We start from the raw sequence: 26,387 nt of genomic DNA on the forward strand, positions 1-26,387 counted from the left end.
AGCTATCAATCTCAGATTTAAAATTAAGAATTGATCTAGCACCAATTGCTGTTTGCGTTAGAGTGTTCCAAACTTCTACCACCCTTATCTCCAGATCATTTAGCGCAGGCCTCTGGATTCTTCTCCTTCTTAGGCAGTCCCTCGGAACCGAGGATGACTTGCTTCCACATTAAAAATGAGTTCTCAGGTGACTGATGAGTCCAATGCGGGACCTACAGTCTCTGTCACAGGTGGGGCAGATGGTGGTCGAAGGGGTGGGTGGGTGGGGTGCTTGGGTTGACGTACGCTCCTTGCGCTGCCTGCGCTTGGATTCCGCTTGCTTCCGGCGAAGAGACTCGAGGTGTTCGGCGCCTTCCCGGATGCTTCTCCTCCACTTTGTGCGGTCTTGGGCCAGGGATTCCCAGGTGTCGGTGGGGATGTTGCACTTTTTCAAGGAGGCTTTGAAGGTGTCCTTGAAGCGTCTCCTCCGCCCACCTGGGGCTCTCTTGCCGTGTCGGAGCTCCGAGTAGAGCGCTTGTTTTGGGAGTCTCGTATCGGGCATGCGGACGATGTGACCCGTCCATCAGAGCTGATCGAGCGTGGTCAGAGCTTCGATGCTGGGGATGTTGGCCTGAGCGAGAACACTGGCGTTGGTGCGCCTATCCTGCCAATGGATTTGCAGGATCTTGCGGAGGCAGCATTGGTGGTACCTCTCCAGTGCTTTGAGGTGCCTGCTGTACATGGTCCATGTCTCTGAGGCATGCAGCAGGGCGGGTATCACTGCTGCTCTGTAGACCATGAGCTTTGTCCTGGTCTTCAAACACTCTCTCCCTCAGGCGACCGAAGGCGGTGTTGGACTTCGTCATCGACATCTGCCCTTGTTGACAGTAGGCTCCCAAGGTCTGGAAAGTGGTTCACGTTGTCCAAGGCCTTGTCGTGGATTTTGATAATCGGGGGGGCAGTACTGTGTGGCGGGGGCAGGTTGGCAGAGGACCTTTGTCTTACGGATGTTTAGTGTAAGGCCTATGCTCTCGTATGCTTCGGTGAAGGTGTTGACGATGGTTTGGAGTTCGACCGAGTGAGCGCAGACGCAAGCGTCGTCTGCATATAGTAATTCGACGACAGAGGATGGGACGACCTTGGATCGGGACTGGAGGCGACGGAGGTTGAACAGTTTCCCATTTGTTCTGTAAATTAGCTCCACTCCAGAAACAATTACAGGAAACTTTCGTTTATCCGGAGGTTAAATGTCCGGAAAGCTCTATCTACCGGCAAAATTCAGGAGTCGGTTCAGATTATTTTTTTTTCTTTTCGTTGCTTCTTTTCTCCAGTCCTAGCTCTGTAGCTAAGCAACAGCTTCAGCTAGACGCTTGCAAGCTGCGCCGACTGTTTTGAAGCTGTTGCTAAGCAACAGGGTTTGTTGCTTCACACGGAGCTCTGAGCTCCGTATGTTTTAACATTAGCGCTGGTTTCTACGGCAGTTTTGATCTAACGGCACCAGCTCGGTCCCGTCGGTGCCGGATACCAGAAAGTTTCCTGTACTACTCCACTAACATCAACCACTATGCTACCATTCCTTTTAGAACATTTTCTTTACGATTTTGCTAGAAATTCTGAAACAGAAAACCCGCTGATAATGATGCCACCAACATATAGTTAATGGAAGAATTCTTTGTCCTTGGTGAGACAGGATCAGAATGGGCTGTACGTGGTTGAAAAGCCTGTCTATACTCAAAGCACTGCCATTCAGGCGAGGCTCCGGGGGTCTGCTCATCCCTGTGAAGCCATGCCACAGTGCGAGCCCAAGAAAGAAACTTTTAATTAAATAGCGGGATCTCGTCTCTCGGGAACATTTTAAAGCACTTCACAAACAAATAATTATTTGGAAAAGCAGAGAGAGTGTTATATAGGCAAACTGGCCACTATATTTCATGCAGCAAGATCCCACAACAGCACTGCAATGAATGATAAGAACACAAGAATTAGGAGCAGGAGGAGGCCATTCGGCCCCTCGAGCCTGCTCCGCCATTCAATAAGATCATGGCTGATCTTCAACCTCAACTGCACTTTCCTGCACTATTTTCATATCTCTCGATTCACCTAGAGTCCAAAAATCTCTCTCTCAGCCTTGAATATACTCAACGACGGAGCATCCACAGCCCTTGGGGTAGAGAATTCCAAAGACTCTCAACCCTCTGGGTGAAGAAATTCCTCATCTCAGTCCTAAATGACCGACCCCTTATCCTGAGACTGTGCCCCCCTGGTTCTAGACTCTCTAACCAGGGGAAACAATCTTTTTTAAAATTCGTTTTATGGGATCAGGGCGTCGCTGGCAAGGCCAGCATTTATTGCCTATCCCTAATTGCCCTTGAGAAGGTGGTGGTGAGCCGCCTTCTTGAACCGCTGCAGTCCGTGTGGTGAAGGTACTCCCACAGTGCTGTTCGGGAGGGAGTTCCAGGATTTTGACCCAGCGACGATGAAGGATCGGCGCTATATTTCCAAGTCAGGATGGTGTGCGACTTGGAGGGGAACGTGGAGGTGGTGGTGTTCCCATGCGCCTGCTGCCCTTGTCCTGCTAGATGGAAGCGGTCTCTCAGCATCTACTCTGTCAATCCTAGTAATATTGGTATCAGTAGATTACTAGATCATAGCAATGTTGGCCGTGACACTGGGAGAGCTCCCTGCTTGACTTCAAATACCCGACACACTGGAACAGATCTTATCTGAAGGTTGGTGCCTTTTGCAATGCCGCACTCGGTGCTCCACTGCAGGGTTGACCTGGGGCTCCTGGTCTTGGGAATGGTGCTTGGACCCACAGGAGGCGACAGTGCAACCAACTGAGTCAGCACTTCAGCAGAAAATGGGAGTGAGGGCGGGGAGCGAGAAAGGACAGAGCGTAATTAACGACAGATCAAGAACCTCTCCTTACCGGATGTAGACGCCAAACACTCCCAACTCAACCACACACTCTGACATTTTCAAAGCCGATCCTGGATGCAGCAAGTAATTCTTCACTGCCTGTGGCCGGATCCTGTCCATCAGGATATAGGCTGATCTCGTTGGCCCGTCTTTAATGTTCCCCAGAAGCTGCTTGAGCTCTTCTCCAAAAATGTTGTTTCCTGACGACAACGTGAAGAGCGAGAATTAAACACACAATATTTCGGTCAGGAAAAAAAAAAACATCTACTTTCACCAACCAATGGTTTCATCTTTGAAAAGGACAACATGCATTTTGACGTGTAGTAAACAACCCCAGCACGTTTGACAGAGGTAGGTGAAGAATGAATTGAGAAGAATTAGGGGTGGTAACTGAAGACATGGTTGAAGAGGTAGGTTCGGAGTGCGATCGACCTCGGATCCAGTGCCCTAGCTTGCTGCCACTCTTGCCTGGCCTAATGCAGCCGGCACATCTCCTGTAATGGCCTCTGCTCCCAATATGGTCATATTGGGTGTAGTCCAAAAATTCATTCTTGGTCTCCTCCTATTGCTTATCTACACGCTTCCCAAACCCAACTTCACTCCCCCATCGCCACTATGTTTATCCTACTGCTTAGCCAGTGACGTACGAAAACTTCTAGGCACTTGGTCTAAGCGTTAAAAAAAGCTTTAATCAACTGTTTTACAACATGGAGGTCTAGTTGTGTCCTTCACTAGTTCCTGTTAAGAATGTCCTGTGCAAGCTGGGCCCGTGCCCGAGTATTTATACTCTCCCTGGACAGCGCCACTCGCAGGCCGCTCAGTTGATTCATGTCAGCCAGTATTAAGTCCTGGATCAACAAGGATTTCCTTTCAACACAACATCGGCAAGACTAAAGCCACCTTTGTTCGCCTCTGGGCAAAAGCTTTGCACCGTAACACCTGCCTCCCGGACAGCTCCCTCAGACCAATAATTTGCAACCTCAGTGTGGACCCTGAGCGGAGCTTCAAGCCCCATATCCTAGCTACCTACCCTGCACAAAATCCCATTCCTCCAGTGCTCACCAACCTTCAAGGGCTTCCTATCTCTCCATGCACCGATTTTTAAACTTCTCGTCCTTATGTAAAAAATCTCTCCATGGCCTCAACCCTCTGTAGCCTCAATCAGCGCTATGTTCCCACACCCGTTCTTTGTTTCTCCCAATCCTGCTATCCCGTCGCATCCTCCATCCCACCTTCAGCTACAGAGCCTCGAAGCTCTTAGCCCCACAACACTCATTCCAAAGCCCTCATCCTTGCGACCACTTTGCCGTCCTTCAAAGGGCTTTAGTCACCCACTGCCAATACTTCCACTGCCACTTGCTGTCTGTTATTTTTCTCCTCCGTGAAGCCTCTTGGGATGTCCAAACCTACGAACCCACAACCTTCTGCCTCAAGAGGCGAGAGTGCGACCCACTGAGCTGAAATCTAGCACTCAAAAGGAACGAATCTTTTCTGTCGCCTCCCACCCACAGGGCGGTGTGTAAAATCGGACAGGATCGGTTAGGTGCGGATGATCCTCCTTGTCCGATTTTCCTCTCTGCGCGGCACCCAGGGCAAAAGGAAAAGTTGGCCTCCGATTTAAAATAAGAGAGTGCGACATCATCTTACCTCCTCCCTCCCTCTGTGGTTTCAGGACAAAGCTTTCTGGGTCTTCCATTGCTCGAGTTATCATTTCATCGCCCTCGGGACCCTGTCACCATAGAGAAAGTTCGAGTGAAATTATTAATTGTTTTTGGAGGTGCATGGTGAGTATGGACTTGTGGGTTAATTTTCTTCCATTTGCTAATGTAAGAAACCGGTTTTATCTTCACACTGACCAGATTTAGGAACAGCTTCTTTCCCAGGGCTGTCATCCTACTGAACTCCACAAATAAACTCTAAAGCCTGCACATCTGCCAATGCACTTTATTATGGTTATGTTTATGTTAATGTATTACAAGCCAAATGAATGTTGAATGTTTAAATGTCTTAATCTAAATGTACACTCTCGGGAGCCGCAAGCCTACATTTCGTTGTACTGCACTTGTGCACTAACAGTGACAATAAAGTTGATTATTATTATTATTAGTATACCCGCTTGCTGCTCAAAGTTTCCCCTCTCCCCATCCTCTAATTTTCTTCTCCACTCCTTCCTCTCCTGAAGCACTCAGTCAGGTTGGAGTCGAGTTTCCTGTGTACAGACAGACCTTCAGTACCCTCACTCATGAATGTCTCCTCTACCCCCCCACCCCCATTCTGCCACGAGGCATCAACTCCTCTTTTGAGGGTCATGGGTATCCTCTGGTACCTTACCCAAGTAGCCATTTATACATAAGTTTACGCACTGCGTGGACAAGCTCTCTGACCCCCAAGGGGCATCACTATTGAGTCCGTTCTGGCATTCACTTGGAAGAGCACACTCGTCGGTGGCGCGCAAAGCCAATAGGAGCATCCCTACTGTTGCTCAATTGAGATTCGATGCCTCAGCACAGAGTGTGTGTGTGTGTGTGTGTGTGTGTGTGTTGGGGGGGGGGGGGGGGGGGGCGGTTGAAGCTTGGACTTCCTTGGTCTGCATAGGCGAGGCTTTTATTCCCTCAAGTATAGAGGATTAAGGGGCGATCTAATTGAGGTGTTTAAGGTGATTAAAGGAATTGATAGGGGAGAGAGAGAAAGAGAAACCATTTTCGCTGGTGGGAGAGTCTGGAACAAGGGGGCATAACCTTAAAATTAGTGCTAGACTGTTCAGGGGTGATGTCAGGAAGCACTTCCTCACACAAAGGGTGGTGGGAATCTGGAACTCTCTCCCCCAAAAAGCTGTTGGGGGAAGACAATTCACAATGTCAAAATTGAGATTGACAGATTTTTGTTATTACGGAACCAAGGCGAATAGCTGGAGTCAAGATACAGATCAGCTGTGATTTAAAAAAATATTCGTTCATAGGATGTGGGCGTCGCTGGCCGGCATTTATTGCCCTCGAGAATGTGGCGGTGATTCTTTTTTTTTTGTAGCGGTTTGTCACAACTGAGTGGCTTGTTGGGCCATTTCAGAGGGCAGTTAAGAGTCAACCACATTGCTGTGGGTCTGGAGTCACATATCGGCCAGACCGGGTAAGGGCAGCAGATTTCCTTTCCTAAAAGGACATCAGTGAACCAGGTGGGTTTTTACGACCGTTTCATTCTACGTGCCTATATTTGTATCGTGGTCACCATTACGGATACTAGTCCAGTAACATAATCACTATACAGGAAACTTCGCGATATCCGGCACCGACGGGACCGGCGTGATGCCGATCTATGAAAACTTCCGGACAGACCAGCGCTAATGTTGAAGGATACGGAGGTTTTCATCTCCGTATCTGACAACAAACACTGTTGCTTAGCAACAGCTTGTAAACAGTCGGCCCGTACCTTGGAAGCGTCTCTGTAGCTTAGCAACAGCTTCAGAGAGGCTTTCCAGAGACTGACTTTTTTTCTTCTCCTAGCATTTTTTTAAACAAAAAAAAACCTAACAAAACGGCTACTGATTTCTGCCGTTAGATCGAGGTTTCCGGACATGCAACCTCCGGATAAACCAAAGTTTCCTGTACTACCGTTCTTGTATGGCGGAACAGGCTGGCGGGGCTGAATGGCCGACTCCTGTTCCTATGCATGGACCAGCTAGTCAATGCCTTAACCAGCGGAGCCAGCACTGTAAGAACATAAGACATAGGAGCAGGAGTTGGTCATTTGGCCCCTCGAGCCTGCTCCCCCATTCAATAAGATCATGGCTGATCTGATCTTGGCCTCAACTCCACTTCCCTGCCCGCTCCCCGTAACCCTCGACTCCCTTATCATTCAAAAGTCTGTCTATCTCCACCTTAAATATATTCAATGTCCCAGCCTCCACAGCTCGCTGGGGAAGAGAATTCCACAGATTCACGACCCTCAGAAGAAATTCCTCCTCATTTCCGATTTAAAAGGGTGCCCCCTTATTCTGAAATTATGCCCCCTAGTTCTAGATTCCCCCACGAGGGGAAACATCCTCTCTGCATCTACCCTGTCAAGCCCCTTCAGAATCTTATATGTTTCAATAAGATCCCCTCTCATTCTTCTAAACTCCAATGAGTATAGGCCCAACCTGCTCAACCTTTCTTCATAAGACAACCCCTTCATCTCAGGAATCAACCGTAAAATGCAAATGTAAATAAGTCTCCTGCACCATTTCCTACTCTATTTTAATATGACCTCCCTGACAATGCACTCAGGATAAAATTTTACATTTCCACCCGTGAGATTGACAGGAATATTTCAGTGTCACAGTTTGAACGGGAGGGGAAAGCTCGATTATCGACAGAGTGGGAGCAGTGAACGCAAAAAGCGGAGGGGTCAATGGTTCGCGTTTCACTCTAGGTGCCTATCTTTGCATCGCAAACCCACCCCCCGACTGCAACGCAACTTTCTTTAAACACATCAACGCGGCGTCTAGTCATTTGCGCAACCGGTCACAGGTAAGCATGTAGGTGCAGCAGGCGGTTAAGAAGACAAATGGTATGTTGGCCTTCATAGCGAGAGGATTTGAGTACAGGAGCAAGGATGTCTTGCTGCAGTTGTACAGGGCCTTGGTGAGACCACACCTTGAGCACTGTGTGCAGTTTTGGTCGCCTTATCTGAGGAAGGATGTTCTTGCCATGGAGGGAGTGCAGCGAAGATTCACCAGACTGATGCCTGGGGTGGCAGGAATGACGTATGAGGAGAGATTGGGTCGATTGGGCTTATATTCGCTGGAGTTTAGAAGAATGAGAGGGGATCTCATTGAAACTTATAAAATTCTAACAGGACTAGACAGACTAGATGCAGGAAGGATGTTCCTGATGGTCGGGGAGTCCAGAACCAGGGGTCACAGTCTAAGGATAAAGGGGTAAGCCATTTAGGATTGAGATGAGGAGGAATTTCTTCACCCAGAGAGTGGTGAACCTGTGGAATTCTCTACCACAGAAGGCAGTTGAGGCCAATTCATTAATATATTCAAGAAGGAGTTGGATATATTTCTTAAGGCTAAAGGGATCAAGGGATATGGGGAGAAGGCAGGGACAGGGTACTGAATTTGGATGATCAGCCATGATCTCATTAAATGGCGGAGCAGGCTCGAGGGGCCGAATGGCCTACTCCTGCTCCTATCTTCTAGGTTTCTATGTAACTTCCCCCTGCCCACTCCCAGAAAGAGCAGGCATTTAGAATGCGTGGCAGTGGTAAAGAGCGTCTTTCTTTACCTTATCAATGCTGTACAGGCCCACGAAGGTAGCGCGGATTCGCTCAGCAGATTCGGGGCAATCGGGCAAGAACTTCTCCACGACTCCAGCGCGCGTCAATTCCTGTTGCACTTTCTTGGTTCCCACCAGGTGGGTGGCAATATCCGGGCATTTAATTGCCTTGGAACGTTCAATCAACAATCGCGCATCCCAACACTAAGACAAAGACGGAAAAGAGAGAAAAAAAGGGTACATTACACCGTGTTAAAGGACAAATTGACATTAAGAGTCCTGTGTAAAAAAAAGTCTTGCATTTATATAGCGCCTTTCACAAACCTTGGGACGTCCCAAAGCGCTTTACAGCCAATGAAGTACATTTTTTTGAAGTGTTGTGATGTAGGAAACACGACAGCCAATTTGTGCACAGCAAGCTCCCACAGACAGCAATGCGATAAATGACCAGATCATCTGTTTCTTTAGTGATGTTGATTGAGGGATTTAAATATTGGCCCAGGACACTGAGGATAACTCCCCCGCTCTTCTTCGGAATAGTGCCACGGGATTCCGAGAGCGCGCGCAGACTTGGCCTCTGTTTAAACGTCTCATAGAAACACAGAAGATAGGAGCAGGAGTAGGCTATTCGGCCCCTCGAGCCTGCTCCGCCATTTAATGAGATCATGGCTGATCATCCAAATTCAGTACCCGGTCCCTGCTTTCTCCCCATATCCCTTGATCCCTTTAGCCTTAAGAAATATATCTAACTCCTTCTTGAATATATTTAATGAATTGGCCTCAACCGCCTTCTGTGGTAGAGAATTCCACAGGTTCTCCACTCTCTGGGTGAAGAAATTCCTCCTCATCTCAGTCCTAAATGGCCTACCCCTTATCCTTAGACTGTGACCCCTGGTTCTGGACTCCCCCCGCCATCGGGAACATCCTTCGTGTATCTAGTCTGTCGAGTCCCGTTAGAATTTTATAAGTTCAATGAGATCCCCTCATTCTTCTAAACTCTAGCGAGTACAAGCCCAATCGACCCAATGCCCCCTCATACGTCATTCCTGCCATCCCAGGTATCAGTCCCTCTGTACTGCGCTGGAGAGCGTCAGCCTAGATTTTTTGTGTTCAAATCTCTGGAGTGGGGCTTGAAACCCACGGCCTGCTGACCCAAGATGCGAGAAGCACTACCAACTGAGCCACAGCGCAAGGTATGTGCTTGCTGTTAACAGACCTTGCATCCCGTTGTCACAATATCTGGTCACGTTTTTCTGTCGACGTTTACCATCAGAAATGTTTAGCTCAACATTTCCATTTCAATTTTGTTGCAATAACCCAAACGATGAAAAATGCAGGCTCTGGCCACTAGGTGGCTCCGTTGACTACTTTTTCCACAACATCACAATCTACCCAAGGTTGAGGTCGACCACTTGGTCCGTCTTAATTCATACATCCAAAAGAAACCCTACACTCCTCTCAGAACTGCGCTTAGTTGCTCCTTAAATGATTCCAGGGTTTTGCTTCCACCATTCTGCGTGGAAACCTACTGCAAGTTTTGATTACTCTCTGCATGAAGTAGAGCCTCCTGATTATCAGACCTAAATTTACCCATTCACTCGTCTGAACCCATGTCCCCTTGTCCCACTCCCACTGTTTAATTCAGGTAGGATTCCAGATTAACCATTTACTATCTTCTAAATTTTTCCATCCATCTCAATCTTGAAAGCTCCAATGGTCACCACAGCATCCACAGCCTTTTAGGGGGAAGAGAATTCCAGATTTCTGCTCCCCTTTGTGTGAATAAAATTCCCGATTTCCCTCCTAAGTAAATAGTCTAGTTCCAATTTGGACACAGTACTCGTGCTGTACCAGAGCACTATACAGTTTGATCACTATTTCCTCTGACTTATTTTGAAATCCCTTCAAGGCCTCCCCCCACCCTCCCCCTCCGCATAACCATCGCCAGCCCTACAACCCTCCGAGATCTCTGCGCTTCTGCAAGTCTGGCCTCTTGCGCATCTCAGATTTCCATCGCTCCACCATTGGCGGCCGTGCCTTCAGCCGCCTGGGCCCCGAGCTCTGGAATTCACTCCCTAAACCTCTCCGCCTCTCTCTCCTCCTTTAAGACGTTCCTTAAAACCTGCCTCTTCCACCGAGCTTTTAGTCACCTGTCCTAATTTCTCCTGGTGTGACTTGGTGCCAAATCTTGTCTGATAAAGCTCCTGTGAAGTGCCTTGGGATGTTTTACTTATGTTAAAAGCACTATATAAATACAAGTGGTTGTTGATGATATAATCTACTGTTTTGCCTTTGCTGATTTGCCTTGGTTTGACATGTTGAGCATGGAATCCACCAAGACTCCCAGGTCCCTTTATCTTCAGCCATAGCTATTTCCACATCATGAAGTGCGCATGGCCCTCATTTTGTTTCCGATGTGCAATACGCTACACTTGCCTGTACTGAATTTCACCTGCCATTGTTCAGCCCATTCACATATTTCGCTTGGCTCATTCAGTCATTTCTAGGCTGCCTCCTTCGACTCCACTGCCCCTTCGAGTTTTGTTACCACCTACAAACTTAACCAGTGTGCATGGAGTTTAAAAATCCAAGTCATTAACGTAAATTTAAAATTGCAGTGGTCCCAGTTCTGAGCACTGGGGCTCCCCCCACACTCAGCACTTCCCTACACACCCTGACATTACGCGGGTGAACTCAAGTCTTTGGCTGTAGCGCATAAATGAGCGATAACATATCGGCAGCCCGTTTTACTTCAATGGGGAAAGAACACCGGACAGGGTGTAAAGCTGGCTCCCTCTATCACCAACTTCACCCCTCTAACCAGTTTTCTACCCTTCAGCCAAGTTCTTATCCATTCCCAAGTTTTGCTCTGAGCCCCCTACAGCTTGGAGCATCACTAGCAACTTTCCTGTGGAACTTTATCAAATTTCTTTTGAAAGTCTAATTCCACACTGTGGGGTTTACAACAGCCAACTAGGGCTACCACTTTTAAAAGGAATCAAGGAGTTTGGTGAGGTAGGATGTTGCCAGGACTGAGGAATTTTAGCTATGAGGAAAGACGGGCTGTTTTCTTTGGAACAGAGGAGGCTGAGGGGGGACATAATTGAGGTGTATAAAATTATGAGGGGCCTTGATAGAGTGGATAGGAAGGACCTATTTCCCCTTAGCAGAGAGGTCAATAACCAGGGGGCAGAGATTTAAAGCAATTGGTAGAAGGATTAGAGGGGATTTGGAGAACCTTTTTCACCGAGGGTGGCGGGAGTCTGGCACTCTCTGCCTCAAAAGGGTGGTAGAGGCAGAAACCCTCATCACATTTAAAAAGTCCTTGGATATGCACTTGAAGTGCCAGAACCTACAGGGCTACGGACCAAGAGCTGGAAAGTGGGATTAGGCTGGATCACTCTTTTTCGGCCGGCACAGACACGATGGGTCGAACGGCCTCCTTCTGTGCCGTAAATTTCTACGATTCTATGATCTTTCTCACCCAAAGCTACTGTTAACTAGATTTTTGCTAAACAGATCAGCCTCAAGTTTATTCCCGATAAGTCTATTCCATTATTTTAACGGAACTGAAGCAAGACTAATGGGTCTGCAGATGCTGGTGTCCGTTTGTCTCCCTCCCAACTTTGTTGCCACCTTGTATATATTTGACCGTAGCAATTTCAAAATGCCCATTACAGGATGTGGAAGATGTTAGGAAGGGGATGGAGAATTAGTTTTGCAGAAAGAAATTGCACAAAATTTCCTTATTTATATAAATCCTTATCTGAGGAAGGATGTTCTTGCCACGGAAAGAGTTCAGCGAAGATTCACCAGACTGATACCTGGGATGGCAGGAATGACGTACGAGGAGAGATTGGGTCGATTGGGCTTATGTTCGCTAGAGTTTAGAAGAATGAGAGGGGATCTCATTGAAACTTATAAAATTCTAACAGGACTAGACAAACTAGATGCAGGAAGGATGTTCCCGATGGTCGGGGAGTCCAGAACCAGGGGTCACAGTCTAAGGATAAGGGGTAAGCCATTTACGACAGAGATGAGGAGGAATTTCTTCACCCAGAGAGTGGTGAACCTGTGGAATTCTCTACCACACAAGGCAGTTGAGGCCAATTCATTAAATATATTCAAGAAGGAGTTAGATTTCTTAAGGCTAAAGGGGTATGGGGAGAAAGCGGGTACTGAATTTGGATGATCAGCCATGATCGCATTGAATGGGCCGAATGGCCTACTCCTGCTCCTATCTTCCATGTTTCTAAAAGCATTGGAGAGAAGTATTGGAGAGGGGCGAATATTGAAGGACATTAGATTGGTGAAGGGGTTTGCGGACCTGTTGACTATGTTGGAGGGGGTATATTGCACCTTCCGCAACCTCAGGACATCCATTTACAGTCAATGAAGTATTTCTGATGTTGCAACATAGGAAACGGGGCAGCCAATATTCAAGGTCGCACAAACAGCACTGTGAGAACGACCAGATAATCAGTTTTAGTGATGTTGGTTGAGGGATAAATATTGGCCAGGACACCGGGGAGAACTCCCCCTGCTCTTCCTTGAATAGTGGCTGTGGGATCTTTTACGTCCACCCGAGAGAGCAGACGGGGCCTCGGTTGAACGTCTCACCCGAAGGACGGCACCTTCGACAGTGCCGCACTCCCTCAGCACTGCACTGGGAGCGTCAGCCTGCATTTTTGTGCTCAAGTCTCCGTATTGGGGACTTGAACCCACATCCTTCTGACTCAGAGGAGGGTGGTACCCACTGAGCCACTGGCTGACACCTATCTGACAGGGTCCAGCTCTTCATACAACACGTCCTCAACCCAGAAGTCTAAACGAGTGCAGCGCTGCTTTAACACAATCATTTTAGATGAAATCAGCAGAGTACAGCTGCCTCAATTTTCTCGAGTCAAAGATAACTTTTGAAGTTATTTTATTGCATAAGCTTCGCCATCTCTCCTTCGGGCTCCCCATTGCACTCCATATTTTAAAGGTAATTGGCAAAAGAACCACAGATGAGGAGAGTTTTTTTTTAACGCAACGAGTTGTTGTGATCGGGAACGCTCTGCCTGAAAGGGCGGTGGAAGCAGATCCAATAGTAACTTTCAAAAGGGAATTGAGTAAATACTTGGAAGGGGAGATGGGGAAAGGGCAGGGGAGTGGGACGAATTGGAGAGCTCTTTCAAAGAGCCGGCACAGGCACGATGGGTCAAATGGCCTCCATCTGTGCTGTTATCATTCTCTGATATCATTTTCCAGCCAAAAGGGCAGGCAAGCGAGCATCCTGCTTCCAGGCCTCCAAACAGCAGTAACTCTCCGAGTGGCCATTTTTTTTTTGCACTCTTATGTTAAAAATTACCAGCGCAGCCCGACGAATGTGACATTTTGACAAAAGTCTAATTCATTTGATTCCTGGGATGAGAGGGTTGTCCTATGAGGAGAGATTGAGTAGATTGGGCCTGTACTCTCTGGAGTTTAGAAGAATGAGAGGTGATCTCATTAAAACATGTAAGATTCTGAGGGGGATTGACAGGATAGATGCTGAGAGGATGTTGTCCCCTGGCTGGAGTGTCTAGAACTAGGGGTCACAGTCTCAGGATAAGAGGTCGGCCATTTAAGGCTGAGATGAGGAGGAATTTCTTCACTCAGGGTTGTGAATCTTTGGAATTCTTGGCCCAGAGGGCAGTGGATGCTGAATCATTCGAGTATATTCAAGGCTGAGAGAGATTTTTGGACTCTAGGGGGAATCGAGGGATGTGGGGGTCGGACGGGGAAGTAGAGTTGAGGTGGAAGATCAGCCACGATCTTATTGAACGGCGGAGCAGGCTCGAGGGGCCGAATGGCCGACTCCTGCTCCTAATTCTTATGTTCTTATAAACACACACACACGTACACAATTAAAATAAGTCTAAAAAGGCTGCTCCACCCCACCAATGGCGGTGTGTTTATCCAGTGAACATCTGTGCCACATAAACCAAGAAAGTCCCACGTCTGTGTTAGAGTTAGTTGACCTTAACCGAGGTGTTACTATTGGCCTTGCCAGTGAGCAAGAGGAGGAAGATTCGTCAGAAAGTTTAAAAAAGAACCGCGCACCAACCTCTTCGCAGTAGTAATCCTCTGGACTGTACCCAGTACGAAAGTAAGCGACTGCAACTTCATAGCCATCTCTAAACATTAACACAACACAGACGTCCGTTATTGTTACAAAACTATTTCAAACTTTAATTTTCAAGTCAGCTCAGGGTTGATTACTGTCACTGCAGGCGAGTAGAAATTCACAAGAGCACTCTGATGATTATGGCTGTATACAAACTGGCAGAATGGAGTAACAGGAATGCCTACTCCATTTATAAAACAAATTATATACAGCAAAAACTGTATGAGTTAGAATTTACAGCACAGAATCAGGCCATTCGGCCAACTGGTCCGTGCCGGTGTTTATGCTCCACACGAGCCTCCTCCCTCCCCTCTTCATCTCACCCTATCAGCATAGCCTTCTATACCTTTCTCCCTCGTGTGTTGAAACTGTCAACTGCACTTTCTGGAAATTGTATATAGTCCATTAAATTGTAATGAACCAAATCCAGCCAAGTGGCCCATGTTTCACGCAGAGAGAAAACTAACAAAACTTTTAAAATGAGTATTTGTTCACTATAGAACTCTAACCACGGCGCATTAAATAGGGGTTAAAAGTAAAGTCGAGTATTTGGCCAAGTTACTGCTTGCCCAGAACAGGTGGCTCGAGTCCACTAGACCGAATCCTTTCTATCACAGCCAGGAAACGCCAAGAAAAACACTCACACGAAAAGTCTTTTCTGGTCATCCAAAGTCCCCCTCTCGTTTATGTCCAGAGTCTGTCTCCGTACTACACGAATATTTCTGTACAAGGTAAAGCGAAATGAATGAAGCAATTTATCAACTTTAAAAAACGTCAAATATCAAAAAGGGAAACGAGAAGGATTCATAATGTAAAAGGCTAACTTTGCATTCTCTTCTTTCCCCCACATTCCCCCTCCCTTAGCAGAGAGGGTCAATAACCAGGGGGCATAGATTTAAAGTAATTGGTAAAAGGATTAGAGGGGAGTTGAGGAGAACTTTTTTCACCCAGAGGGTGGTGGGGGTCTGGAACTCACTGCCTGAAAAGGAGGTAGAGGCAGAAACCCTCAATCACATTTAAAAAGTACTTGGACATGCACTTGAAGTGGCGTAACCTGCGGGGCTACGGACCAAGAGCTGGGAAGCTGGATTTGTTTTCATTAGAGCAAAGGAGGTTGAGGGGATGATTTGATAGCGGTGTACAAGATTATGACGGTTTGGATAGGCTAGACGGAGAAAGGCTGTTCCCACTAGTTGATGGTACAAGGACTAGGGGACACAGATTTAAGGTTTTGGGCAAGAGATACAGGGGGGCTGTGAGGACATTTTTTTTTTTTTTTTTTTATAAACGCAGCGAGTGGTGATGACCTGGAACTCGCTGCTGACGGAAGTGGTGGAAGCGGAGACACTCAATGTTTTCAAGGGGAGACTGGATAGGCACTCGAGGGAAATAAACTTGCAGGGCTACGGGGATAGAGCGGGGGAATGGGACTGACTGGATTGCTCTACAGAGAGCCGGCACGGACTCGATGGGCTGAATGGCCTCCTTCTGTGCCATTATGACTCTGATTCTAAGCGGGATTAGGCTGGGTAGCTCTTTTTCGGCCGGCACAGACACGATGGGCCGAATGGCCTCCTTCTGTGCCGTAAATTTCCATGATAATTTTCCACGTATTTCTGTGCCTGTTTGCCCGTCTCTCTCCTTTTGCCATTCCTTAGTGTACAGAATGGGCATGTGGTGCCCCCTCATGCCTCAATGCACTGTTAGCTGATTGTGGGGGGAGTGTTAATGCACTGTATAAAATGGGTTATACCCAGAGACTCGTTATTTTTTTTTGTTAAATCAAGTAGCATATAATGCAAAAACCTGAAAGGGATTAAAGGGCAGTTTATCACTAATCCTACGTGGAAATTGAGAATGCCTTAGCAACTCAAATTTGAAACACACTCTTGGTACATTTAAATTGCAAAAAATACTATGGGAACTGGCTCTGCAACTCCCGGTATTGCAGAAACTGTCCGGCTTATATTGCAAGTAGATTTCTACATTGCCAGATCCACACGAAGGCATCACAAAATCAACAGGGGAAGGCAGCACACACGTCAAATGCTCCAACCTGCAGTGCTTAACGCACCAACACACAGTCGGCCCTGCTTCCCTCAGTCAGAAATCAATGATTCCTGGCAGACGTGGCCGCAGGCGCGTAGAAAGTCCCAAGAGCACTCTGCCGATTAGGGCGGTCGACAAAATGGCAGAATGGAGCAACAGGAATGCCTACTCCATTTATAAATAGATAAAGACTTGGCACCTTTCACGACCACCGGACGTCCCAAAGTGCTTTACAGCCAATGAAGTACTTTTTGAAGTGTTGTCACTGTTGTAATGTGGGAAACACGGCAGCCAATTTGCGCACAGCAAGATCCCATAAACAGCAATGTGATAATCAGGTTTTTAAGTAATGTTGGTTGAAGGATAAATATTGGCCAGGACACCAGATATAACTGCCCTGCTCTTCTTCGAAATAGTGGCCGTGGGATCTTTTACATCCACCCGAGAGAGCAGACGGGGCCTCGGTTTAACGTCTCATCCTGAAAGACGGCACCTCCGACAGTGCAGCACTCCCCTGGGAGTGTCAGCCTAGATTTTTGTGCTCAAGTCTCTGGAGTGGGACTTGAACCCACAACCTTCTGACTCAGAGGCAAGTGTGCTACCCACTGAGCCACGATATAAAAAAAAATTATATGCAGTAAAACTGCATTACTGTACATAAAATTGTACAGTACAGAAACAGGCCACTCGGCCCAACAGGTCCGTGCCGGTGTTTATGCTCCACACGAACCTCCTCCCACCCTTCTTCATCTCACCCCATCAACTTATCCTTATATTCCTTTCCCCTTCATGTGTTTATCTAGCTTCCCCTTAAATGCATTACATGGTGATTCTGTCGGTGGCGCCAAAGTTACACGTACCAATAAAGAAACCAAGCTCGCATTATCCTCATCATGTCTTCATGATGTCTCAAAAGTGTTTCACAACCAATTGATTAGCTTTGAAGTGTAGACACTGCTGAGATGTAGGCCAACATGGCAACCAATTGCACACATCAATGTTCCACAAACAACAAATGAGATGAATGGACAGTTAAACTTTATTTTTTAATGGTTCTGATAAATGTGGACCGTTGGCCGGATCAGTAGCAGAACTACCCGTTACTCTTGGAACAGTGCCATGGCATCCTGCATCCACTTAAAACAGGCAGATTTAAAAAAATTCTGGGGATGTGGACGTCACTGGCAAGGCCAGCTTTTATTGTCCATCCCTAGTCGCCCTAGGAACATAAGAACAGGAGGAGGCCGTTCAGCCCCTCGAGCCTGTTCCGCCATTCAATGAGATCGTGGCTGATCTGTGACCTAACTCCATATACCCGCCTTTGGCCCATATCCCTTAATACCTTTGGTTAACAAAAATCTATCAATCTCAGATTTAAAATCAACAACTGATCTAGCATCAATTGCCGTTTGCGGAAGAGAGTCCCAAACTTCTACCACCCTTTGTGTGTAGAAGTGTTTCCTAATTTCACTCTTGAAAGGTCTGGCTCTAATTTTTTAGACTCTGCCCCCTAGTCCTAGAATCCCCAACCAGCGGAAATAGTTTCTCTCTATCTACCCTATCTGTTCCGCTTAATAGCTTGAAAACTTTGATCAGATCACCCCATAACCTTCTAAATTCCAGGGAATACAACCCTAGTTTGTGTAATCTCTCCTCGTAACTTAACCCTTGAAGTCCAGGTATCATTCTGTTAAACCTACGCTGCACTCCCTCCAAGGCCATTATATCCTCCCTAAGGAGTGGTGCCCAGAACTGCTCCCAGTGCTCCAGGTGTGGTCTAACCAGGTTTTTGTATAGCTGCAGCATAACTTCTGCCCCCTTGTATTCTATTGCCCTCGAGAAGGTAGCGGCGGTGGCCATTCTTCTTCAACAGCTGCAGTCCGTGTGGTGAAGGTACCCCACAACAATGCTTAGGTAAGGAGTTCCAGGACTTTGACCCAGCGAGAATTAAGATCTTGCTTCAATGCTTCATCCAAAAGCTGGCAGCTCCAACAAGGCAGCACTCCCTCAATACTGCGCTGAAGTTCCCACCTGGATGATGATACTCTGGTCCGGAGTGGGGCTTAAACCCATGACCGGAGGTGACAGTGTCAACAGCCGAGCTAAGCCGACACCAGAATTAAGGGGTAGATGAGTGAGAGAGAGAGGGAAGGGTATCGACAATAAATCCATTAACTAGGACAGCAGCCCCACCAACCATCCAGTTATGAACTAGACGGTCTAGGTTTAGAATGGGCTGTCTGCAAATTCCCCAAGACGTAAACAGGACATAAAAATCTGGGACTGAAAACGAAAACCCATTTTCTTTGACAAGCTACATAGGATATACGGCACAGAAACAGGCCATTCGGCCCAACCAGTCCATGCCGGCGTTTATGCTCCACTCGAGCCTCCTCCCGTCTTTCCTCATCTAAATCTGTCAGCATAACCCTCTGTTCCTTTCTCCCTCATGTGTTTATCCAGCCTCCCCTTAAATGCATCGATACTATTCGCCTCAACCACTCCCTGTGGTAGCGAGTTCCACATTCTCACCACTCTCTGGGTAAAGAAGTTTCTTCTGAATTCCCCATTGGATTTCTTGTTGACTATCTTATATTGATGGCCTCTAGTTTCTGCTCTTCCCCATAAGTGGAAGCACTCACTCGGTGTCAGAATTCAGGTTTCATCGAGATTTGAATTCAGATCACTGGTATTCAAAGTCCAGAGTGCTCACCATTACGCGAGATCTGGAAGCAATAATACTTAAGAGGGTATTCACTTTTTAAAAAAAAATGAATTTTCACTGTTGGCAAAGTAAATCTTTAGAACTTGAGCCCCACTCTGTGGCTCTGTCCAAACTTTGCAGCCTTAAATGATGATCCTTTGACTTGCCAGCAGACTGCTCTGCTGGGGAAGGGGGTGGGAAGATATCGCTACGCGCTCCCCTGTTCAACATTTCTAGAGAAACCGAAAAAGGATTTTTTGAAAAAGTGCATTTGTGATCTCGCTAAAATTATTGAACAACGGAAGCCTCCCTGCTGCTAAATCTGCCCCCCCCCCCCCCCCCGCAACACCCTGTGAAGCTCTCCAGTTATAAACATAGAAGATAGGAGCAGGAGTAGGCCATTTGGCCCCTCGAGCCCGCTCCGCCATTTAATGAGATCATGGCTGATCATCCAAATTCAGTACCCTGTCCCTGCTTTCTCCCCATAGCCTTTGATCCCTTTAGCCTCAAGAAATATATCTAACTCCTTCTTGAATATATTTAATAAGTTGGCCTCAACTGCCTTCTGTGGTAAAGAATTCCACAGGTTTACCACTCTCTGGGTGAAGAAATTCCTCCTCATCTCTGTCCTAAATGGCTTACCCCTTATCCTTAGACTGTGACCCCTGGTTCTGGACTCCCCGGCCATCGGGAACATCCTTCCTGCATCTAGTCTGTCTAGTCCTGTTAAAATTTTATACGTTTCAATGAGATCCCCTCTCATTCTTCTGAACTCTAGCGAATATAAGCCTAATCGACTTAATCCCTCTTCATACGTCATTTCTGCCATCCCAGGCATCAGTCTGGTGAATCTTCGTTGCACTCCCTCCATGACAAGAACATCCTTCCTCAGATAAGGCGACTAAAACTGCACACAATACTCAAGGTGTGGTCTCACCAAGGCCCTGTACAACTGCAGCAAGACATCCTTGTTCCTGTACTCGAATCCTCTCGCTATGAAGGCCAACATGCCATTTGCCTTCTTAACCGCCTGCTGCACCTGCATGCTTACCTTCAGCGACTGGTGCACAAGGACACCCAGGTCTCGTTGCACTTCCCCTTTTCCCAATCTATTGCCGTTCAGATAATAATCTGTCTTCTTGTTTTTGCCACCAAAGTGGATAACCTCGCATTTATCCACATGTTACTGCATCTGCCATGTATCTGCCCAATCACCCAACCTGTCCAAATCATACTGGAGTTTCTCTGCATCCTCCTCACAGCACACACGCCCACCCAGCTTTGTGTCGTCTGCAAACTTGGAGATATTACATCTAGTTCCCTCGTCTAGATCATCAATATATATTGTGAATAGCTAGGGTCCTAGCACCGATCCCTGCGGTACCCCACTAGTCTCTGCCTGCCACTCGGAAAAAGACCCGTTTATTCCAACTCTTTGCTTCCTGTCTGCCAACCAGTTTTCTATCCAAGTCAGTACCTTACCCCCAATCCCATGTGCTTTAACTTGCAAGTGTGGTCAGATATCCAATTAAACTAAACCCGTGCCTCGCTAACCTACCCCAGTCGACACATACTTATTCCACAGCTCCATTTCCAAACAGCGTTGGTCAAAGATATTCCTTGTGACTTTTTCAATCAGGAAGAGAACCACTGCCCTGGATAAGACACACAGAATAGCACAGTGCAGGTTAGTGTTACACAACGCATAGCAATCAATCCACTTAGAGTTCTTGATCAACAGCAGGACTGTGGTCGAGAGAGAGAGAGAGAGAGAGAGAGAGAGTGTGAGTGTGAGTGTGAGTGTGAGTGTGAGTGTGAGTGAGTGTGAGTGAGAGTGAGAGTGAGAGTGAGAGTGAGAGACCACCGAAGCAGCACTCCAGGCCAAATATACTGGGTAACATTAAGCAAATTAAGTCAAATTCAGTTTTTATTTGAGGGGATGCAAAGGTTTTTTGCCAGTGCTTTGGAGATCTTCATCTGTAATTTTGTCTCTTTTTCTTTGCATAAAAATGAATACCCAGTGGCTGTACCTGGAATATACAAAGTAGCTGCTGTTAAGATGGGAGTGGTGGAAGTGGAGACCCTCAATGTTTTCAAGGGGAGACTGGACAGGCACTTGGAAAATAAACTTGCAGTGCTACGGGGGTAGAGCGTGGGTAACGGGACTGACTGGGATCGCCCTACAGAGAGCCGCACGGACTCGATGGGCCGAATGGCCTCCTTCTGCTAATCAAAGGGATATGGGGATAGGTGGAGTTGAGGTCGAAGATCGGCCATGAGCTTCTTGAATGGCAGAGCAGGCTCGAGGAGCCGCATGGCCGACTCCTGCTCCTAATTCTTATGAGAGCCACCGAATTATGGGAATGGGAATGAATTCCAGCTGGATTCGAACCGCCTTGTGGGGTTCCCGTTCCGGGATTCCATCCATTATGCCGTAGTTTAGTAAATATATCATCCACCCCAACGTTTCCCCCTAATTTTTTTTGTGTGTGCGTGGTGCCTTTAAGGGGCCGTGCGGCCCATTCACAGTCTCGCGCATGCGCGGAATTTACCATCGGAAAAGCCACTCAGCTTAGAGGGAATGTTAGGGCAAGGAGAGAGGAAAGAGGGAGAAGTGCCCCTGCACTTGTTTAAAAGCCTTTTGCACCTCCAACTTTTTCCAGTTCTGACGAAGGGTCATCGACCTGAAACGTTAACTCTGTTTCTCGCTCTCCACAGATGCTGCCTGACCTGCTGAGCACTTCCAGCATTTTCTGTTTTTATTTCAGATTTCCAGCTTCCGCAGTATTTGGCTTTTGTAAAGGGAATGTTGATCCACCCCCAAAAGATATTTAAAAGTGAAGGAAAAAGTTTTAAATATTCACGAACAACAGTTCGTGGTGTTGACTGATGTTTCCTTCATGTTGAAATTGGACAAATGGATAACATGCGAATGATAAACGGAAGATAAATACTTTACACTTTTTGCTCTCTCAATTGCCCAAGTTGGTGTAATGAGCGATTCAGACCAGCAAGTCGCAGGTCTGATTCTTGCTGTGTTTGCTGATCTCAGTCAGAGTTTAGGGTGCTAAATTTGACCTCGGCCTCCAATACCAGGGGCGGTGGGGGGGGGGGGGGCGGGGGAAAGAGAAAAACAATTTCAGCCACAGTTCCCACTCCTGATATTGTTGGAAATGTAACTGTATTGAAAGAAAGAACATAAAGGCTTGCATTTCTATAACGCCTTTCATGACCTCAAGACGCCCCAAAGCGCTTTGCAGCCAACTGAAGTGTAGTCATTGCTGTAGGAAACATGGCCGCCAATTTGTGCACAGCAAGCTCCCACAAAGAGCAATGTGATAATGCCGGCATCCAAACAACCGGAAATCTCGGTTAACCGGCAAAATTCAGGAGTAGGTTCAGTTAAGTTTTTCTACATATTAGTGGCCGTTTCTTGATTCTTGGCTGTGTAATCAGGGGTTTCTGCACTTGTTCCTAAGCAACAGGGATGCTTGGTCTGTGGCCGGGCATCTTGCACCTGTTGCTAAGCAACAGGGAAGCCTGGATTTGTGGCTGTGTACGGAGCTCTCGTACCTTTTAACTATAACTCTGTAATCCGGACTTTTTGATAAACCGGCACCACGCTGGTCCCGTCGGTGCCGGATAAAAAAGAGTTTCCTGTAATCTATTTTAGTGATACTGGTGGAGGGATAAATATTAGCCTGGACTCCCCCTGCTCTTCTTCAAAATAGTGGCCATGGGATCTTTTTACGTCCACCCGAGAGAGCAGACGGGGGCCTCGGGTTAACCTCTCAGCCGAAAGACGGCGCCTCCGACAGTGCAGCACTCCCTCAGTACTGCACGGCTCAAGTCACTGTAAGTGGGACTTGAACCCACAACCTGTTGACTCAGAGGCGAGAGTGCTACGCGCTGAGCCACTGGTTGACACCTGCGCCATCAGGTCATACCAGACATCAGGTAATCCTAAAATCAGGCTCGGTGGCAACGGCTCCCATGGCTGAATGGCCTGCCGACACTTATTGGCTACTAGGCAAGGTCACAAAGGCCGGCAACGCACATGGTGCCATCCTCAAGCAAGAGGCGATGCTTTGGGGAGGAAATTAGAAACATACTTTTTGAAAAAATCCACACAAAATTTGCCGACTATCAGGTGACTAAATTTACTGCTTCCAGACTTGAGGTTCTTCCTCCTCCACCCGTCCCACACTTGTAACTGGTTACCAGACTGTCCTCGAGTTTGAATGCTACTTACTGCGGCGACCCATACATGTGCCAGGCTTTGGCAATTCCTTCAGCAATGCCTTGCGACGCGTTGTTAGTCAGGATCTTAGCTGCTTCATCAGGTTTCCCCCAGAGGTTCAGTACGTGCCTGCGTGAAACACAAGAGCAAAGGTCACATCAATGTCCACTGCTTCGTCAAGACGTTAAAAACTAGGTAACACTTAAATGATATAATTTTAAACGGGGTTCAAGACCTTGGGGGGATCATATACACAAATCTTTGAAGGACAAGTTGCTAAGGCTGTTAAAAAGCATACGAAATCCTGCACTTTATAAAGAGAGAGACATGGAGTACGAAAGCAAAGAGGCGACAATAAATCTTTATAAATCACTGGTTAGGCCTCAGCTGGGGTATTGTGCCCAATTATGGGCACCACACTAAGAAAGGATGTCAAGCAATGTTCCCTCTAATTTCTTTTTGGGTGCATGGTCCCTTTAATGGGTTTTCAAAATTTCTGTGGTTTTTCCATTCAAATGCTCAGAGTGGTCTGCGCAGAGCGGGATTAAACCGAGTGGACTTGAACAGAGTGTTTTATTTGGAGAGAGTGGGAATTTGGAGAAGAGGGGGAAGGAGTTGTTGCTTTTGCCTACACTACTTGTCGGGCTTTGTGTGACAGGTAGCTATTTAATTTCAGTACCCTTAACTTAAGCTAGATCAAGTAAGTAGTCAAGAAACTACACTGTAAACTAAGTTACCTAATTACAAATTTAATTAAATAAAACAAGGTCATATAGGGATGACGGTGCAGGTGGTGTGCTGCAACTGCAGCATGTGGGAGTTTGTGGAGAGCATTGTGATCCCGGACAACCACGTTTGCAGCAAGTGCCTGCATCTTGAGGAACTTCAGCTTAATGTTTTTGAGTTGGAGTCTGAGGTGCAGACATTGCGAGGCATCAGGGATGGGGAGAGTTACCTGGACACTTTGATTCAGGAGGCAGTCACACCCCTTAGGTTAGGTAGTGGCACAGGTCTGGTTAGTGGTCAGGGACAGGAGGTTGTGACTGCAACTCAGGCAGGTAAGGGGACCCCAGGTGCAGTGCTGGAGTAGCCTCAGCCTTTGCTCTTGTCCAACAGGTATGAGGTTCTTGCTGCTTGTGTGGATGAGGGAAAAGCCTGCAGGATGGATGAGCAAGCTGACCATGACACCATGGTGCAGGAGGCCATTCAAGTGGGGGGGAGTGAAAGGGAATGTAGTTGTGGTAGGGGACAGTATAGTCAGAGGGATAGATACTGTTCTCTGCAGCCGCGACCGAGAGTTCCGAAGGTCGTGTTGCCTGCCCGGTGCCAGGGTTAAAGACATCCCCTCGCGGATGGAGAAGAACTTGGAGTGGGAGGGGGAAGATCCAGTTGTCATGGTCCATGTAGGGACCAACAACATAGGTAGAACTAGGAATGAGGTTCTGCTGAGTGAGTTTGAGGAGCTAGGATCCAAAATTAAAAAGCAAAACTTCAAAAGTAATAATCTCCAGATTGTTACCTGAGCCACGCGCAAATTGGCATAGGGACAAACAGATTAGAGGTTTAAACGTGTGGCTCAGAGTGTGTTCCACAGAATCACAGAAACCCCACAGTGCAGATAGAGTCCATTTCAGATCGAGCCTGCACCGACACATATCCCACCCGATCCCCGTAACCCCTACACCAACACATATCCCACCCTATCCCCGTAACTCCACGTATTTAATCACCCTAACACTAAGGGTCAATTTATCATAGCCAATCAACCTAACCCGCACATCTTTGGACTGTGGGAGGAAACCGGAGCACCCGGAGGAAACCCACGCAAACACAGGGAGAATGTGCAAACTCCACACAGACAGTCGCCCGAGACCGGATTCGGGTCGTGTTGTGGGAGGAAGGGGTTTCAGTTCATGGGGCACTGGCACCAGTACTGGGGAAAGAGGGAGCTGTTCCGTTGGGATGGTCTCCACTTAAAGCAGACTGGGACCAGTGTCCTGGTGAACCGAGTAACTAGGGCAGTAGACAGGGCTTTAAACTAGCGAAGGTGGGGGGGGGGGGGGAAAGAGGATTCAGGAAAGAGTAAATTTAAAAGCAGCGAGAGAAATGTCAAGGCTCTAGAGCAGAGCAGAGTTTTGGGTAAAAATAAGCAGAGTGGGTCAGGAAGGGACAGAGAGTAACAAAGGTAATAAGGCATCAGTGACTGAGGTGACATCAGGGAAATAGAAATGTCAAAGCTAAAGGCACTATACCTGAATGCACGAAGCATTCGCAACAAAATAGATGAATTAATAGCGCAGATAGAAATGAAAAGGTTTGATCTAATAGCCATAATGGAGACATGGTTGCAGAGTGACCAAGGCTGGGAACTAAATATTCCAGGATAATTAGCTTTTAGAAGAGATAGGCAAAATGGAAAAGGAGGAGGGGTAGCCCTGATAATAAAGGATGGGATAAAGACAGTGGAGAGAAAGGATCTTAGCTCCGAAAATCAAGAGGTAGAATCAGTTTGGGTGGAGCTAAGAAACAGCAAGGGGCAGAAAACATTGGTGAGATTTGTTTACAGGCCCCCAAACAGTAGTTGTAATGTAAGACAGAGTATAAATGAGGAAATTAGATCCGCATGTAACAAGGGTAATACAGTAATCATGGGGGACCTTAATCTACATATAGACTGGGCAAACCAAATTTGCAGTAATAGTGTGGAGGGTAAATTCATGGAATGTATACAAGATAGTTTTCTAGATCAGTATGTTGAGGATCCAACTAGGAACAGCTATTTTAGATCTAGTATTGTGCAATGAGAAAGGGTTAATTAATAACCTTGTAGTAAAGGGGCCTTTAGCGACGAATGACCATAATATGATAGAATTTTATATTGAGTTTGAAAGTGATTTAGTTAAATCCAAAACTAGGGTCTTCGATCTAAACAAAGCAAACTACGTAGTTATGAGGGGCGAGTTGGCTATGGTAGATTGGGAAACTACATTAAAAGGTATGATGGTAGAGAAGCAATGGCTAGCATTTAAAGAATTAATACATAATTGACAACAAATATGCATTCCTTTAAGGCACAAAACCCCACAG

The 26,387-nt window shown here is 47.0% G+C and overlaps 1 protein-coding gene across 3 annotated transcripts in view; it reads right to left on the minus strand.

The window, feature by feature from the left end:
• The window catches only part of gss (glutathione synthetase), a 75,667-nt gene that overhangs the window by 11,829 nt on the left and 37,451 nt on the right, over positions 1–26,387 (minus strand). For all 3 annotated transcript variants that reach the window (XR_015080678.1, XM_086005788.1, XM_086005789.1), the window contains exons 6-12: positions 23,313–23,429; positions 20,635–20,715; positions 14,952–15,029; positions 14,248–14,317; positions 8,166–8,360; positions 4,546–4,627; positions 2,909–3,098 (exon numbers count right to left, since the gene is read on the minus strand). Coding sequence is in view for 2 of the 3 variants with exons in the window: in XM_086005788.1 (XP_085861914.1) it covers positions 2,909–3,098; positions 4,546–4,627; positions 8,166–8,360; positions 14,248–14,317; positions 14,952–15,029; positions 20,635–20,715; positions 23,313–23,429 (813 nt within the window). In the remaining variant the exon portion in view is untranslated. The remainder of the gene's footprint in view (positions 1–2,908; positions 3,099–4,545; positions 4,628–8,165; positions 8,361–14,247; positions 14,318–14,951; positions 15,030–20,634; positions 20,716–23,312; positions 23,430–26,387) is intronic.

Source organism: Somniosus microcephalus, chromosome 13 (genome assembly GCF_052327205.1).
Source record: "Somniosus microcephalus isolate GS21.2 chromosome 13, FLI_Smic_1.0, whole genome shotgun sequence".
Classification (NCBI taxonomy): domain Eukaryota; kingdom Metazoa; phylum Chordata; class Chondrichthyes; order Squaliformes; family Somniosidae; genus Somniosus; species Somniosus microcephalus.